The sequence below is a fragment of the Pipistrellus kuhlii genome, unplaced genomic scaffold, assembly GCF_014108245.1.
Source record: "Pipistrellus kuhlii isolate mPipKuh1 unplaced genomic scaffold, mPipKuh1.p scaffold_m20_p_21, whole genome shotgun sequence".
NCBI lineage: Eukaryota > Metazoa > Chordata > Mammalia > Chiroptera > Vespertilionidae > Pipistrellus > Pipistrellus kuhlii.
Window position 1 is genome coordinate 10545873 of NW_023425520.1, and position 15889 is coordinate 10561761.

The following is a 15889-nucleotide window of genomic DNA, read 5'->3' on the forward strand; positions in this document are numbered from 1 at the left end:
TGGTTAGAAGGTGGCTGGCAGGGTGGGATTGGGCGAGATGGGCCAGACACGCCCTGGAGCCAACCTCCTGCTGTTCCTCCCTGGCCTGCCGCACCTGGGGTGGCACCATGGCTTGAAAGTGAGTGGGGTGCCTCTGGCAGGTGGGTTCCCTGGGGCTGGTCTGCGGGGATTGAGCTGAAACAAGCTCTCTGACATCCCCTGAGGAGTCCTGGAGTGTGAGAGGTGTGGAATACAAACGCAAGTGTGCAGTAAACCGGATTCGGGCTGACAGTGCCACAGCAACAATATAACCCACGACCAAAGGTGGAATCATGTGGTCACGTGAGGAATCGGGCTCTCTTCTCTCTGGTTTCGGGGTGCATCACCCAAGAACTGTTGCTGCCAAGTCACTGCAGCTCGGCAGCTCCTGCATGGAGTGTCTGCTCCTCCCCCGGTGGTCAGTGCACGTCATAGCAACCGGTCGAACAGTCAGACACTTAGCATATTTGCCTTTGCCCTTTTTTTTTTTTTTTTTTTCAATATTCTATTGATTTTTTTTACAGAGAGGAAGGGAGAGGGAGAGAGAGCTAGAAACATTGATTAGCTGCCTCCTGCACACCCCCAAACCTATTTCAGCAGCATATTTGCCGTGTGTGTGTGCGTGTGTGTGTGTGTGTGTGTGTGTTATAGATTGCCATAACATATACTTATGGACTTTTTAATTAGACAATTTATAGAAAATATTATATAAATAACTGCCATTCAGATCTGGTAAAATTGTGAGCATGGGTTACCGAGGACCGGAATGTGGGGAGGAGCTGGAAGGAGTGTGTAGCTAGCCTCTGAGGTGACCTGGATTTGAAGCTCTCAGTAGGACAGGAATGGGGGTAGGAAAAGGAAGTGGACCCCTGGACCCTGGGCATCACACTCAGCAGAGGCCTCAAAAGTCAGGTTCAGAGAAGTCAGCACCATTCCTCCCCGCTCCCCACCAATCCAGGGCTGCTCATTCCTCTTTCCCACCGATCTGCTTCCATAGCATGAGGACAGCTTTCTCAGAGGAAGTGGTGAAGCGCAGAGATCCAATGTGAGCAGCACTCTTGCCAGATGGAATTATTTTTGTAATAGAGGTAAATGAGGTGGAATGCTGTGGAATGCTCTGAATATCTCTTACAGCGCTGTCCTGTGTCGGGCCTGGTAGCACAGGCGCCACAATGCTCCCATGGCATTCACATTGTTGTCTTGTTTTGGGGGGATTGTTTTTCTTAAGATAACAAATGTGCATGGTAAAGCAACAACAAACATACAAAAGAAAACCCGTGTAGAGGAAGTCCTCCATCCCAGAAACTGCCTGTGGCACGTCCCTTCATCTCCACACACGATTCTCACACACACACCACAGGGCACACACACAAGGTTCCACATCTTGCATTGTTATTCATCCTCCTCCTAAGCACATGTGTCAAACACAAGGCCCGCGGGCCAAATCTGTCCCGCCAGGCCTTGCAATGTGGCCCGCACCGCGTTGTCATCACTGCACTTTGCTGCGTTTCCATAACAATGACAGTTTATGACTGTTCAGTAAACCATTCGGCCCGCGATTTAGGCTGGATTTTAGATTTTGGCCCCTTCTCTGATTGAGTTCGACACCCCTATAAAGGATGAATAACAAAACACACACGCTCACAGAATTAACGCGCCCAGCACAATGTCTTGCACGTGGGTACTCACTGAAGAAGGCACTCTGATTTTAAAATTATATATTTGCCGTTGAGTAGGTGGTAGGTATGCCTTTCTCTGTTTTCTTCCATGGCAGATTTTATTTTATGGTGCAACTTCTTCCAAAGGGAAGCATAACTTTTCCCCCTTCGCATTGCTGGCCTCCTTAAGTTAGCCATTGACGTGGGTATGAATTAGGAAAGTGTAAAAGCCGTTTTCTTCCTTGTTAGTGTCAGATGACACCATACTGTAAGAGAAAATACTTCAAGAAATCAAAGGGCTACTCAACTAAAACTTAATCTACCTGTAAGGATCTAGTCCGTTCACTATAAAATTCAGAACCCAACAAAAAAAACCCGTTCAGCCTCTCCCCCTCCTGAGTACTAATTCTCTCTACCAGGTGTTACAACACACTGCCAGCCCTTTGAGCTGTTTGTGGCTGCTGGTTTGTATTTTTTTCTGTCTTGAAGGTATAAAAGCATTTTTTAAATGTTTTTTTAATTTGTTTGTTTGTTTTTTGGCAATTAGCAGGTTTTACATAAAATGCAGGACCCCTGTTTTTGAAACATCTACTGATAGCATTTCTCCAGCAAGAGGGTTTGAAGCTCAGCCCTCTCTGCTGTGCTCATTTGGGTCACAGGCCCACCCTTCTACAAGGGTCAAGGTTGAGATCCCTGATCAGACCCCTTATTTGGCAATCCCATAAGTGTAGAATTTTGTGACGTTCTGTGTGATGTGTTGAGTTATTATTAATGAAGCTTAGAGATGTGAAAAGCATGGCCAAGGTCACAAACCTAGTAAAATTGAGAGATATACCAGGCTGAACATCCTCCCGCTCCAACTTTCCGTAATTCTGAGTCGAGCATGTTGGGCATCGGTGATTCACCAGCCAGGGGTGGATGAGTTGGCTGCAGTACACTGCCATTCCCAGCCACAGTGTGGGAACCGCTGCCACCCAGCTCTGACCACCTAAACACGAGTCTCCACGTTTTTTGCTCACATGACCCCCTAAAGAAACTTCAACTTTTTTTTATTACTTTAGAGAGAGAGAGAGAGAGAGGCATCAATTTGTTGTTCCACTTACTTATTCATTGGTTGTTTCTTGTACATGCCCTGACCCAGGATTGAACCCGCAACCTTGGTGTATCAGGATGATGCTGTAATCAACTGAGCTACCCAGTCAGGGCAAGAAACTCCAACTTTAAAAAGTGACATAAAGTTCTTCATCATAATTTTAAAGTTTAGAATACATTTTTTTTAATGTATTTCATTGATTTTTTTACAGAGAGGAAGGGAGAGAGATAGAGAGTTAGAAACATTGATGAGAGAAACATCAATCAGCTGCCTTCTGTACACCGCCCACTGGAGATGTGCCTGCAACCAAGGTACATGCCCTTGACCGGAATTGAACTCGGGATCCTTGATTCCGCAGGCTGACACTCTGTCCACTGAGCCAAACCTGTTAGGGCTAGAATACATTTTCGAGCTCCTTATAAATGTTGACTCTTTGAAATAAAACTATTATATCATTTTAAGTGTGTCAAGTGGTATGTAAATACCTTAATGATTTGATAAGCACTAGCATTCATCTTAAAAATATGTTTTTTAATATTTAAAAATTTTACATTTTTCCCGTCTTTTACCCCTTGAACTTGAATTCCCATTCCACTTCCATGTTTTATAATTTTTTTATTGGTCATCCTATTATATATCTCAGCCAAAAATATGTAAATAAACTTTTCTTGTGACTAAAGCTCTTAAGTGTATAAAATTTTTTCTTCTGTAATGTACCATTAAAAGTATTGGTGATGATTAGTCAATACAAGAAATTTAAATATAATTTTATGAATAATCATACATATGTTTTTCATGGCATTGCCTCTCTTTTAAAAAACATATATATTGCCAAAGCCGTTTGGCTCAGTCGATAGAGCATCAGCCTGCGGACTGAAAGGTTCCGGGTTCGATTCCAGTCAAGGGCATGTACCTTGGTTGCGGGCACATCCTCAGTAGGGGATGTGCAGAGGCGGCTGATCGATGTCTCTTTCTCATTTATGTTTCTAACTCTCTATCCCTCTCTCTTCCTCTCTGTAAAAAGTCAATAAAATATATATTTAAAAAAACAAAAACAAAAAACATATATTTTTATTGATTTCAGAGAGGAAGGGAGAGATAGAAACATCAATGATGAGAATCATTGATTGGCTGCCTCCTGCACGCCCCCTATTGGGGATGGAGCCCACAACCTACGGTAAACATGTGCCTGACTGGGAATTGAACCATGACCTCCTGGTTCATAGGTCAATGCTCAACCACTGAGCCACACCGGGTGAGCATGCACAATTGCCTCTGTTAAGATGTGCTAAATGGTATTGATTTTTTCATTAGCATGTATCTATAGATGAATATTTATGCTTACTAATAAAATGTGATAGGACTCAGCATCCATTTTATTCCAGATTTTTTGTTTTTATGGATATAATCCCTGAGAAACATGGTTCGTATGAATAAGAAATATAGTTTTGTTAGAGCAGTTGTTCTTTGAACTCCTTCTAAGTTATATGCTCCAAATCACATTGATCTACTGTCTAATTTTTTTTTTCAAAGCAAATGAAAAGCATCAGACTTGCAAGAGCAGATAGAACTTGCAAGTGTTCCCCCTACCCGGTAAACCAGGTTTCCTTAACTAAGTGCAATAAAGCAGAGAGGTTTTATGATTTTTATTTCCTTTGCCCATTATCCATTTCATTAAAGTTTCAAATGTATAAATATAATACATAGAATTCTCTCAAGATTTAAAAATAATTAAATATCTCAACCTCTGGGAAGTTTTCCAACAAAGGCTTTACCAAGACTTACCTAATGATGATTATGCTTGTAATTCTTTTATGTACTTAGTTATCTTGTTTAACCCAGAACACTCAAATGGTTGGGGACATCTAAATATTATATCATTACACCTTTGCCAAAACAATACATATATTTTTAAATATATTTTATTGATTTTTTGCAGAGAGGAAGGGAGAGAGATAGCTAGAAACGTCAATGAGAATGAGAGAGAAACATCGACCAGTTGCCTCTTGCGCATCCCTACCGGGGATGTGCCCGCAACCAAGGTACATGCCCTTGACCGGAATCGAACCCGGGACCTTTCAGTCTGCAGACCAATGCTCGACCACTGAGCCAAACTGGTTTTGGCCGAAACAATATTTTTTTACCAAAAGACTTATTTTACAATATGTGTACTTCAAAGCCATTTTCATCAAAAACTTGGAGCTACAGTTTGGCTCATTTAATTTATGATACATGTCCATGGAGTTAATGGCACATCCTAGAGTATTGAGGCTAGCAGAAAATAATTACATATAATTGGGGGGGGGGGTGTAATTTTCTAAATTCAGCGGAGGACTATAAGTGTTCCCCTCGCCCCCTAGACAGGTTTCTTAAGTAAATGCAGGAAAGCAGGGAGGGGTTGAAAGCTCCTCATGTTGGTGACTCACCGTGTGGTGCGTGGGACCGTGGGGCTTTCTGCACCCAGGCCAGTGCATCCAGAGGGTGGGGAGTGAATCAGCACTCTTCTGTGGGATGGGAGGAAAGGGCCTGTGGAACAGAAGGTCTGTTCATGGGTTTCCTTAAAACATCTGGGCCTGCCTCCCACTGCAAGACTTCCTGGATGTGTATTGCAATGGGAAGACCACTAGTTTATAGACCGGGCCATCTTCTGTAAGGTTAAATCTTTACAAATTGTTTCTGTGGTTATTTGGTTTATTCAGGGTGACTCCTCTTGATAAGATTTTATAATTTAGAATTTTTTCTATTGATTTCAGAGAGGAAGGGAGAGGGAGAGACAGAAGCATCAATGATCCACTGCCTTCTGCACTTCACCTACTAGCAATCGAGCCCACAACCCAGGCATGTGTCCTGACTTCCTGGTTCAAAGGTCAATGCTCAACAACTGAGTCATGCTGGCCCGGGAGGTTTTATAATTTTTATTTCCTTTGCCCAGTATCCAATTCACTAAAATTGTCAAATGTAGAAATATAATACATAGATTCTCTAAAAATTTTAAAATAATTAAACAACCACCAACCCAAGTGCTTTATTTTTTTCTCTTTCAACAACCAGGATGAAATGTTCAGATGGAGTTTCCTTTCCCAGAGCTAGTCTTAGGTTTTTGTTTGTTTGTTTGTTTTTTAATTTTTTTTATTAAATTATTTGTGTACATATACCATTACCCTCCTCCCTCCCCAGAGTAGTCTTAGGTTTTGCTGAGGAGAATATTTAGTCCCACCCAGGCTGTCTCAAGTATCAATAATATTTACTTAGTTAATGCCTTTATTATATAATTCAGTCAATTTCATTACTTTCAATTTAGCTAACATATATATGCCCTTTTAACTGTCCATATTAATTAATGCTCATAAAAGAAAAACAAGCAAGCACAGGATCAACAGCCGGAATATACAGATCAATCCATGTTAAGACTTAAGCAATTCGGAGATTATGAATTTAACAATTAAGTTCAGTAGTAATCAGACAACTGCAAACTAAAAACGGTAAGTCCCGCCCCATTTCCACCTGCAAACCTGAGGCCAGGGTCGGTACAGGAGGTGCAGGATGGGAGCGGCTGGCAGAGGGAGGAGGACGCCGGGCACAGGGGCAGGACTTAAGTTGAAGGCCTAGCTTTGCGCAGCGGCGGTGTAGTCCATGAGATTTATCTGACACGCGATTATTGTTAATTAAAAAATAAGTAGTTGAAGGTCTACATTTTTACCAAGTTTCTGTGGTAAGTTTCCTGGGTTTGAGGGGACAGTTGGCACGCATCTGTCCTGGATATCTAATACCGATTGATCAGTTTTTAAACCTCAAAACAAAGCGACAAGACAAATGGCATTGAATGGAAAGACAGCTGAGTTTATTTTAACGGTTTTGTTTACAAATCTCATAATTGTCCGCTCGTTGTGGATGGTGGGCGACAGTTTGAATGTGAGTCCAGACGGAGCGGCCGGTGCTTCCGGGAAGGGACTCCGTGGCACCTTCTCACCGGAGAGCCGGCTCCGACCCGCTCCGCCCGAGTGCCCCATGTGACGCCCCGGGCTGTGGGCGTGGCCTCGGGCTCGTCCAATAGGCACGTCCGCAGGCGGGCACGTTCTCCAGCCTGGGCGGGGCTTCCTGCGGCTTGCGCCGTCAGTGGCGGAAAATAGAACGCTGCGTGCTGCGTGCGCGGTGAGGCCAAGCTCAAACCCCCGAGAGTGCCGCTCCTCGGCTGTCTGACCCCGGGCCGGGCGGGCCGGGTGCGGCTGTGACTCCGGGGATCAGGTGACTGCAGATCCGGTATCTGCACGTTTGCACCCCGCGCTGACCGCCTGCCTCCACCTGGCTGGCCTTGCCATTGTCCCGCATCCAACCTTCTCGCCCCGGAGCACACTCAGTCCACTGACAAAACTATCCCTGCTTCTGCCCGCAGCTTCCAAGTGCCAGATGATGGAGGAGCGCGCCAACCTGATGCACATGATGAAACTCAGCATCAAGGTCTTGCTCCAGTCTGCTCTGAGCCTGGGTCGCAGCCTGGATGCGGACCACGCCCCCTTGCAGCAGTTTTTCGTGGTGATGGAGCACTGCCTCAAGCATGGGCTGAAAGGTGAGCCTGGGGCACCAGGAGCTCACAGCATGTATCCATCAGTGCAGAACATGGTTCTGGTGCTAGGATCACAGCAATGTACAAACACAAGCTCCTGCCTGCAAGATGGGACATTCTTGAGCCATGCTGTCCAATAAAAATAGTCATGCAAGCCAGATGTACATTTTTTTAATTTTTTTTTTTTAAATACTTTTTTTTTTTTTTAAATATATTTTATTGATTTTTGTACAGAGAGGAAGGGAGAGAGACAGAGAGTTAGAAACATCGATGAGAGAGAGTCATCGATCAGTTGCCTCTTGCACACCCCCTACCGGGGATATGCCCGCAACCAAGGTACATGCCCTTGACCGGAATCGAACCCGGGTCCCTTCAGTCCCCAAGCCGACGCTCTATCCACTGAGCTAAACCGGTCCCGCATTTTTTTAAATTTTAAAATATTTTTATTTCAGAGAGGAAGGGAGAAGGAGGGAGAGAGACAGACACATCAATGATGAGAATAATTGGCTGCTTCCTGCGCACCCCCCACTGGGGATCAGGCCTGCAACCCAGGCATGTACCTTTGACTAGAATCAAACCCAGGACCCTTCAGTCTGCAGGCCAGTGCTCTATCCACTGAGACAAACTAGCTGGGGCCAATTTTTAATGTTCCAGTATACAGTTTTAAAAAATTAAAGAAAACAACTAAAATTAGTTTTAATGGTATATTTTATTGAACTGAACATATCCAAAATATTGTGATACATAATCAGTCTTTAAGAGCCTTACTAATGAGATATTTTGCATTCTTTTTTATACTAAGGCTTAAAGATCCGCTGTGTTTTACATTTATAGCATGTCTCATTGCATTAGCATTTGAACAAGTGTTCAGTAGCACATGTGGCTAGTGATACTTTTGGACAGCACAGTTCCAGACCAGGAGGTAGATGATAAATGCAGGAACAAACCAACGTAATTATAAAATGCTACAAATTCAAGGAAGCAAAATGGGTTAAACGATAAAGAATCAAAGAGAAAACCTTTCAGCTGGGATAAAAGGGGACAGTTTTTGTGGGGAGGTGAAATGTCAACTGAGACATACGGGAGAGGGAGGAGTCAGTTATGAAAAGATCAGGGGGAAGCAAAAATCAGGAACAAAAAGCAGGTTAACGGTCCTGAGTGGGACCACCGTTGGCCTGAGGAAGAGTCAGTAGCTGAAGGGTGCTGAGAGGAAAGTAGGACGGGCTAGAACAGGTAGGACTTTACAGGTGAAGAATTGGGTTTCAGAGGATCCAAGATGGCTGCGCCCAGGTGAACACCTAGCCGCAGCCGCACACAACAATTTCAATAAAATACAACTAAAATATAAAACGGACATTGCCCAGAACTACAGGAAGGTTGACTGACTGGAAATTCTACAGCGAGAAGCAAGGAGAAAACCAGAAGGAGGTGCGGAAGAGCTGGAAAAGCCAAGGTACGGAGACGCGGAGACGCAGCGCGCGGAGAGGACGGAGCCGGAGAGGAGGGAGGCCGAGTGCCTGGCGGGCGTTCCTGAGCGGAAAGGAGAGAAAAGCTCCGACTGTGCTGGGCCCCCGACTGCTCTGATCCCCGGTTCTGGGCCAGACCCCGGGGACTCAGGCTCAGCCATAGGGAGCTGGGCTGTAAGGCGGAACCCCGGGGAGAGGCGAAAGGAGGTCCCGGAGGCGCGCACATTGCACGCAGAGAAGGGACGGTCGGCTGTGCCGCGGGATCGCCCTGACAGGAAGGAGACTGGGGCTCCAGACTGCTGCGAACGCCACCTCCAACTCCACTTCCAACTGAACTGAACCCCAATACCGGGCTCATTGTGGGAGAGCATAGACTGTTTGGCAGCAGGCGAAAATCGAGGGCACCTTTCTCTCAGAGGCGCTGGCAGCGAGCACTGAAGGACCCGCATAGGGCGGGGCTGACAGAAGCCAAAGCTGCAGGCTCCACCCTGAAACCCCGTCCCATCTGTAACAGCGAAATGCGACAACAAAATAGATCACAAACGAAAGAAATGGAGGACAAAAAGCGTCTGGATATAGAGTTCAAATCTACGCTTATAAGTTTTTTCAAGAATTTCTTAGAAAAGATGGATAAGGGCTACGAGGATATGAAAAGAGATCAACTAGAATTAATAAGGAGTCAACAAGAAATGATAAGGGATCAACAAGAAATAAAGAATACATTGTCTGAAATAAAAAATATTTTACTGAGTCCTAAAAACAGAAGGGAAGATCGCAAGAATCAAGTCAAAGATTTGGAACATAAAGAGCCAGAAGACACTCCTCCACAGAAGCTAGAAGGCAAGAGAATCCAGAAAATTGAAGATAATGTAAGAAACCTCTGGGACAACTTCAAGCGAACCAACATCAGAATTATGGGGGTCCCAGAAGATGAGAGAGAGCAAGATATGGAAAACATACTGAAAGAAATAGTGACAGAAAACTTCCCCTACCTGGTGAAAGAATTAGACTTACAAGTCCAGGAAGCGCACAGAACTCCAAACAAAAGGAATCCAAAGAGGACCACACCGAGACACATCATTATTAAAATTCCAAGAGCAAAAGACAAAGAGAGAATATTAAAAGAAGCAAGAGCAAAGAAGGTAGTAACCTACAAAGGAGCACCTATACGATTGTCAGCTGACTTCTCAACAGAAACCATGCAGGCCAGAAGGGAATGGCAAGAAATATTCAAGGTGATGAATAGCAAGAACCTACAGCCAAAAATAATCTACCCAGCAAAGCTATCACTCAGAATCGAAGGCCAGATAAAGAGCTTCACTAATAAAAAAAAGCTAAAGGAGTTCATCACCACCAAACCAGAATTATATGAATTGCTGAAGGGGGTTCTTTCAGAAGAGAAAGTAAACAAAGATAAAAATTATGAACAACAAATACATAACTATCAACAAGTGAATCTAAAAACCAAGGAAATTAAAAAAATCTGATGAACAATATTAACTGTTGAATATAATAGAATCAGAGGTATGGAAGGGGAGTGAACTGACGATTCTTGGGGTAAAAGGGAGAGGGGGGCGTGGGAAGAGACTGAACATAAACTGTGCACCTATGGATGAGGACAATGGGGAGAGGGGAAAGGGCAGAGGGTGGGATGGGAACCTGGTGGAGGAGAGCAATGGTGGGTGGGGGGAAAGGAACATTTGTAATAATATGAACAATAAAAACTTATTAAAAAAATAAATAAAGATATGTGGTTAGAAAAAAAAAAAAAAAGAATTGGGTTTCATTCTGAGAGTACTGGGAAGATTTAAACAAGGGGAAACATGATCTGATTTCCTTTCATAAAAGACCCCCAGCAGCGTGGAGTTCGGATTGAAGGGTGACAGTATTAGGAGCAGGGAGACTCATGAGGGGTTGTCGCAGCAGTTCAGGTGAGGATGGTAGTGATGGCCATTTGAAGTGAAGTGTTGGTTTTTGGCATCAGGTAGGAAGGAAAAAGGGGAGGATTTCACAGGGATCATATTTTATCTCCTGGGCAGTAAACAACGTGGAGAAAGAGCACAGTAGGTGCATCAGAGAATCCCTGTTTCCAGAAGAGGGGAGAGCTCATTTGTTACTTAGCTCTCCCAGTCCCAAGACTAAATCTGAAGCATTAAAGCAGAAGGATTACATCTGAAGTATTTATTTGGCTTTTGGAAGAGAGACCATGGACCCCTGAAGACATTTTACACCTATTCTTATGACTAACACTTTTGTTTTCCCTTTTAGTTAAGAAGAGTTTTATTGGCCAAAATAAATCTTTCTTTGGTCCTTTGGAGCTGGTGGAGAAACTTTGTCCAGAAGCATCAGATATAGCCACTAGTGTCAGAAATCTCCCAGAATTAAAGTGAGTAAGAAGTCGTCACATGGTCTTGATATTTAGAATTCCTTGCTGATAAAATATTTCTAATTTAAAACAAAGTGCATGAGCCACATTCAGGGACAGTGTCTGGCTGGCATGGCTCAGTGATTGAATGTCAACCCATAAACCAAGAGGTCATGGTTGGATTTCCAATCAGGGCACACACCCAGATTGCAGGCTCGATGTTCGGTGGTGGGGCATACAGGAGGCAGCCAATCAATAATTCTCATTCATTATTGATGTTTCTCTCTCTCCCTCTTCCTTCCTCTCCCTGAAATCAATTAAAAATAAAAAATAAAAAATAAAAAAACTCTCTCCCTTCCTCTTTGTAAAAAATCAATAAAATATATATTTTTTAAAAAAGTAAGAAAAATTTAATCAAACTGTACATTCTGTTCTGTAGGCTTTTCCCCCCATTTCATATTAGATTTTAGACCTCTTTCCATATCAGATACTCATCCACATCACTTTTGAAATGGGCGTAGCTGTATGTTATCTAGCTCATGTTTAACGCCTCTTTGGGCTTCATAGCTGTCTTCCAATGCTCATCCTCCAAATAGTGCAGTGGTGACCATCCCAAGCATCCCTTGTGTATTCTGGTCACTTTCTGAGGCTGTATTCCTAGATGTAGGATTTGGATAACCAGCCATCACCCACCTGCTGCTGGAAGAGTTGTGACAGTTTACACCCCTGTGTTAGTGTCCATTTTTCACCATATCCCAACATTAATGCCTTTTTCCCTATACTGTTTTCTTCCCTTTACTCTGGGTCTTTTTCCCCCTCATTTATTTTTGGGGGGTGGTGTGGGGTTACGGGGTGTTCAGAGGCTTTTGTATTGATGAAGTTAGATGAGCCCTGAGGTCACAGGGTGCCCAGCCAGGCTGTGGCCCTAAGAGTGCCCTTGCGTGCAGACACTGATGACAGCGGTGCCTCTGTACTCCTGAGTGTCACAATGCACTTACTCTGCTTGAAAAGAATCTTGTTTTCCTTAAGCAGTGTGAGGTCTATAGTAGGGAGGCTTTTTCTGTTGTTTGTTTTCTAAGGTTTAAAACAGGCCTTTTGAAGTTTGCACCTTTGAGATTGGTTGCACAACATTGTGAATGCACTTAACATTACCAACCAATCCACTTAAAAAGATAAATTTTATTTCATACGTTTTCTTCCACAATTATTTTTTATTTTTATTTTTTTAAGATATTTTATTGTTTTTTAACAGAGAGGAAGAGAGAGAGATAGAGAGCTAGAAACATCGATGAGAGAGAAACATCGGCCAGCTGTCTCTTGCACAACCCCTACCGGGGATGTGCCCGCAACCAATGTACATGCCCTTGACCGGAATCGAACCTGGGACCTTTCATTCCGCAGACCGACGCTCTACTGCTGAGCCAAACTGGTTTCGGCCACAATTATTTTTTAAAGTATATTTTTATTGATTTCAGAGAGGAAGGGAGAGGGAGAGAGAGAGAGAAACATCAATGATGAGAGAGAATCATTAATCGACTGCCTCACCCTAGCTGGTTTGTGACAACCAGCCTAGCCTAGGGGTCCCCTAGCCTAACCTAGGCAAGCGCTAACCTAGCCTAGGCGACCCCTAGCCTAGCCTGAAGACTGAAGGGTCTAGGGTTCAATTCTGGCCAAGGGCACATGCCCGGGTTATGGGCTTGATCCCCAGTGAGGGGAGTGCAGAAGGCAGTCAGTGATTCTCTCTCATCATTATTGTTTCTATCTCTCTCTCCTCCCTTCCTCTCTGAAATCAATAAAAAAATATTTTTTTTAAAATCAGCTACCTCCTACACGCCCCAAATGGGGATTGAGCCTACAATCCAGGGATGTGCACTGACCAGGAATTGAACCATGACCTCCTAGCTCATAGGTCAACGCTCAACCATTGAGCCATGCTGGCCAGGCCACAATTATTATTATTATTTTTTAATATATTTTATTGATTTTTTTTACAGAGAGTAAGGGAGAGAGATAGAGAGCTAGAAACATCGATGAGAGAGAAACATCGACCAGCTGCCTCTTGCACACCCCCTACCGGGGATGTGCCTGCAACCAATGTACATGCCCTTGACCAGAATCGATCCTGGGACCTTTCAGTCCGCAGACCGATGCTCTACCACTGAGCCAAACTGGCTTCGACCACAATTATTTTTTAATTGCATCTTTGAGCCAATGTCTCAGACATCTTGTGAGACTTCAACACTTTAACAAGCACTGACGATGTTGTGTATTAATCTTTGAAAAAATATCCATTCTACAAAGCTAATCTAATATTTCCTGGTCCCTGTGAAATTTTATCAATATACACAAAGTTTTATCTGATTATATTTGTTCCAGGAATCAGATTTTGTGGCTTAAGATTTTTTCCTCTTTTGTCAAGATAAAAAACACGTGCATGCCCATGATACAAAATTCAGACAGTCCCAGAGGTATATTGTGAGCTAACTGCCTTCCCTCACATTGTGCTCCCTCAACCCCCAGGCAACTATTCTTACCGAGTTCCCTGTATTCACAGGCAGGAATGTGTGTACCTCTGGGGCTAACTTGTCTTATTGTTATTATCCTATATAATAAATGTAATACACAAATTGACCATCACTCCAACACAGATGGCTGTCCCCATGTGGACCCAAGATAGCTAGCAGGGGAGGGCAGTTGGGAGGGACCAGGCCTGCAGGGGAGGGCAGTTGGAGGCAACTAGGCCAGTTGGAGAGAGCAGTTAGTGGTGACCAAGTTGGCAGGGGAGGGCAATTAGGAGTAACCAGGCCTGCAGGGGAGGGCAGTGGGGAGAGGACCAGGCCTGCAGGGAAGGGAAGTTGGGGAGGACCAGGCCTGCAGGGGAGTGCAGTTGGGGGCAATTGGGCTGGCAAGGGAGCAGTTAGGTGTCAATCAGACTGGCAGGGGAGTAGTTAGGGCAGGCAAAAGCAGGTAGGGGCAATCGGTCAGGCAGACAGGCTAGTGATTGGGAGCCAGCAGTCCCTGATTGTGAGAGGGATGTCCGACTGCCCATTTAGGCCCGAGTGGGTTTGGGCCTAAACTGGCAGTCAGACAACCCTCGAGGGGACCCAGATTGGAGAGGTGCAGGCTAGGCTGAGGAACAACCTCCCCTCCCCACCCCCTGCATGAATTTTGTGTACCGGACCTCTAGTCCTATATAATAAAAGGATTGTATACAAATGACTGAATGGCAGAATGACTGGTTGCTATGATGCACACTGACCACCAGGGGGCAGATGCTCGATGCAGGGGGAGCACCGCTCAGTGAGAAGCTGGGCTCACGGCTGACAAGTGCAGCAGGGGTGGAAGTCTCTCCTGCCTCCATGGCATTGCGGGGAGTGGGCCTAAGCCATCAGTTGGACATCCCCTGAGGGCCCCTGGGCTGTAAGAGGGCACAGCCTGCTCTGAGGGTCCCATTCCCTCCCAAGTGCATGAATTTCTTGCACCAGGCCTCTAGTTATGCCATAACAGTTTGTTTCTCTGTTTGAATTCTAGGACAGCTGTGGGAAGAGGCAGAGCTTGGCTTTATCTTGCACTCATGCAAAAGAAACTGGCAGATTATCTGAAAGTGCTGATAGACAATAAACATCTCTTAAGGTAATTCATCACCTATCTTTGCTTGTCTTGCTTTGAATTAAAATAAGAGTTTATAATGTATAGAGCTTTTATTCAAATTATTATTAGTCATAAATATTTTCTGGCTTAGTTTTAAAAGTTCTATTCATTTTTTTGAGCATGGGTATCTCAAAGTTGATATGAATGGCTGAAGATTTATATTACTTTTCATTTTGTAAAAGTCATTTTAAAGATAATTTTTCAGAAATACCTAAGATTAGGTAGTTGACAGTATACTCCATTAAATTTCAGCAAAATTGTATTTATTAGATTGGATAATGACAGGGAAAAATTATTTTAGGACTATAATGCCTTTTTTTTAATATCTTACCAATTTTAGGATTCCATATACAATTTATAAAATTTTATCTCTTAGCATCAAGTAAAGACTGACAGGCTATCTCTGATATTTGACTAGTTCATATATATTTTTTATATATTTTTAATGATTTCAGAGAGGAAGGGAGAGGAAGAGAGAACTAGAAACATCAGTGATGAGAGGAAATCATTGACTGGCTGCCTTCTGCCCACTCCCACCTGGGGATTGAGTCTGCAGCCCAGATATGTGCCCTTGACTGGAATCAAACCTGAGACCCGTCAGTCTGCAGGCCAGTGCTCTGTCCCCTGAGCCAAACCAAGTAGGGCTAACTGTTTCACATTTGTTATTTATAACTATAAGCAAAAATAATCATTATGAAAGGAATTTTCTCTAAAATATGAGAATTCATAAGGGAAAAATCTCTCTAGAGTTAATTCTCTTATCTAATTGAGATAAAAATAAATTTTATAGTATGGCCTACTACAAATTTTTTTTTGTTTTCAAGTCATGGTTTATTATTGAATATTCTTTACATGATAATTACGGATTTCAAGTATGTCATGTCCTTTGTACTCTGAGCACAGTTGCACTGAGTAACTTTGAGTTACAGATTTTGTCTAAAAAATCGATTCTTAAGATAGTAAATTCACACACACACACACACACACACACACACACACACTGTAATGGTAAGTTAGCAGATCAGTGGTGACAGAGGCAGGCAGAGACAGGCTGAGCAGCCGGTGCTGCCCCGT

The 15889-nt window shown here is 43.7% G+C and overlaps 1 protein-coding gene across 2 annotated transcripts in view; it reads left to right on the top strand.

Annotated features, from left to right (window-relative positions):
* RUFY1 (RUN and FYVE domain containing 1) overlaps positions 1 to 15889 on the top strand; it is a 62875-nt gene that overhangs the window by 4161 nt on the left and 42825 nt on the right. For both annotated transcript variants that reach the window (XM_036450363.2, XM_036450360.2), the window contains exons 2-4: positions 7163 to 7336; positions 11068 to 11185; positions 14696 to 14797. In XM_036450363.2, the coding sequence (XP_036306256.1) occupies positions 7163 to 7336; positions 11068 to 11185; positions 14696 to 14797 (394 nt within the window). The remainder of the gene's footprint in view (positions 1 to 7162; positions 7337 to 11067; positions 11186 to 14695; positions 14798 to 15889) is intronic.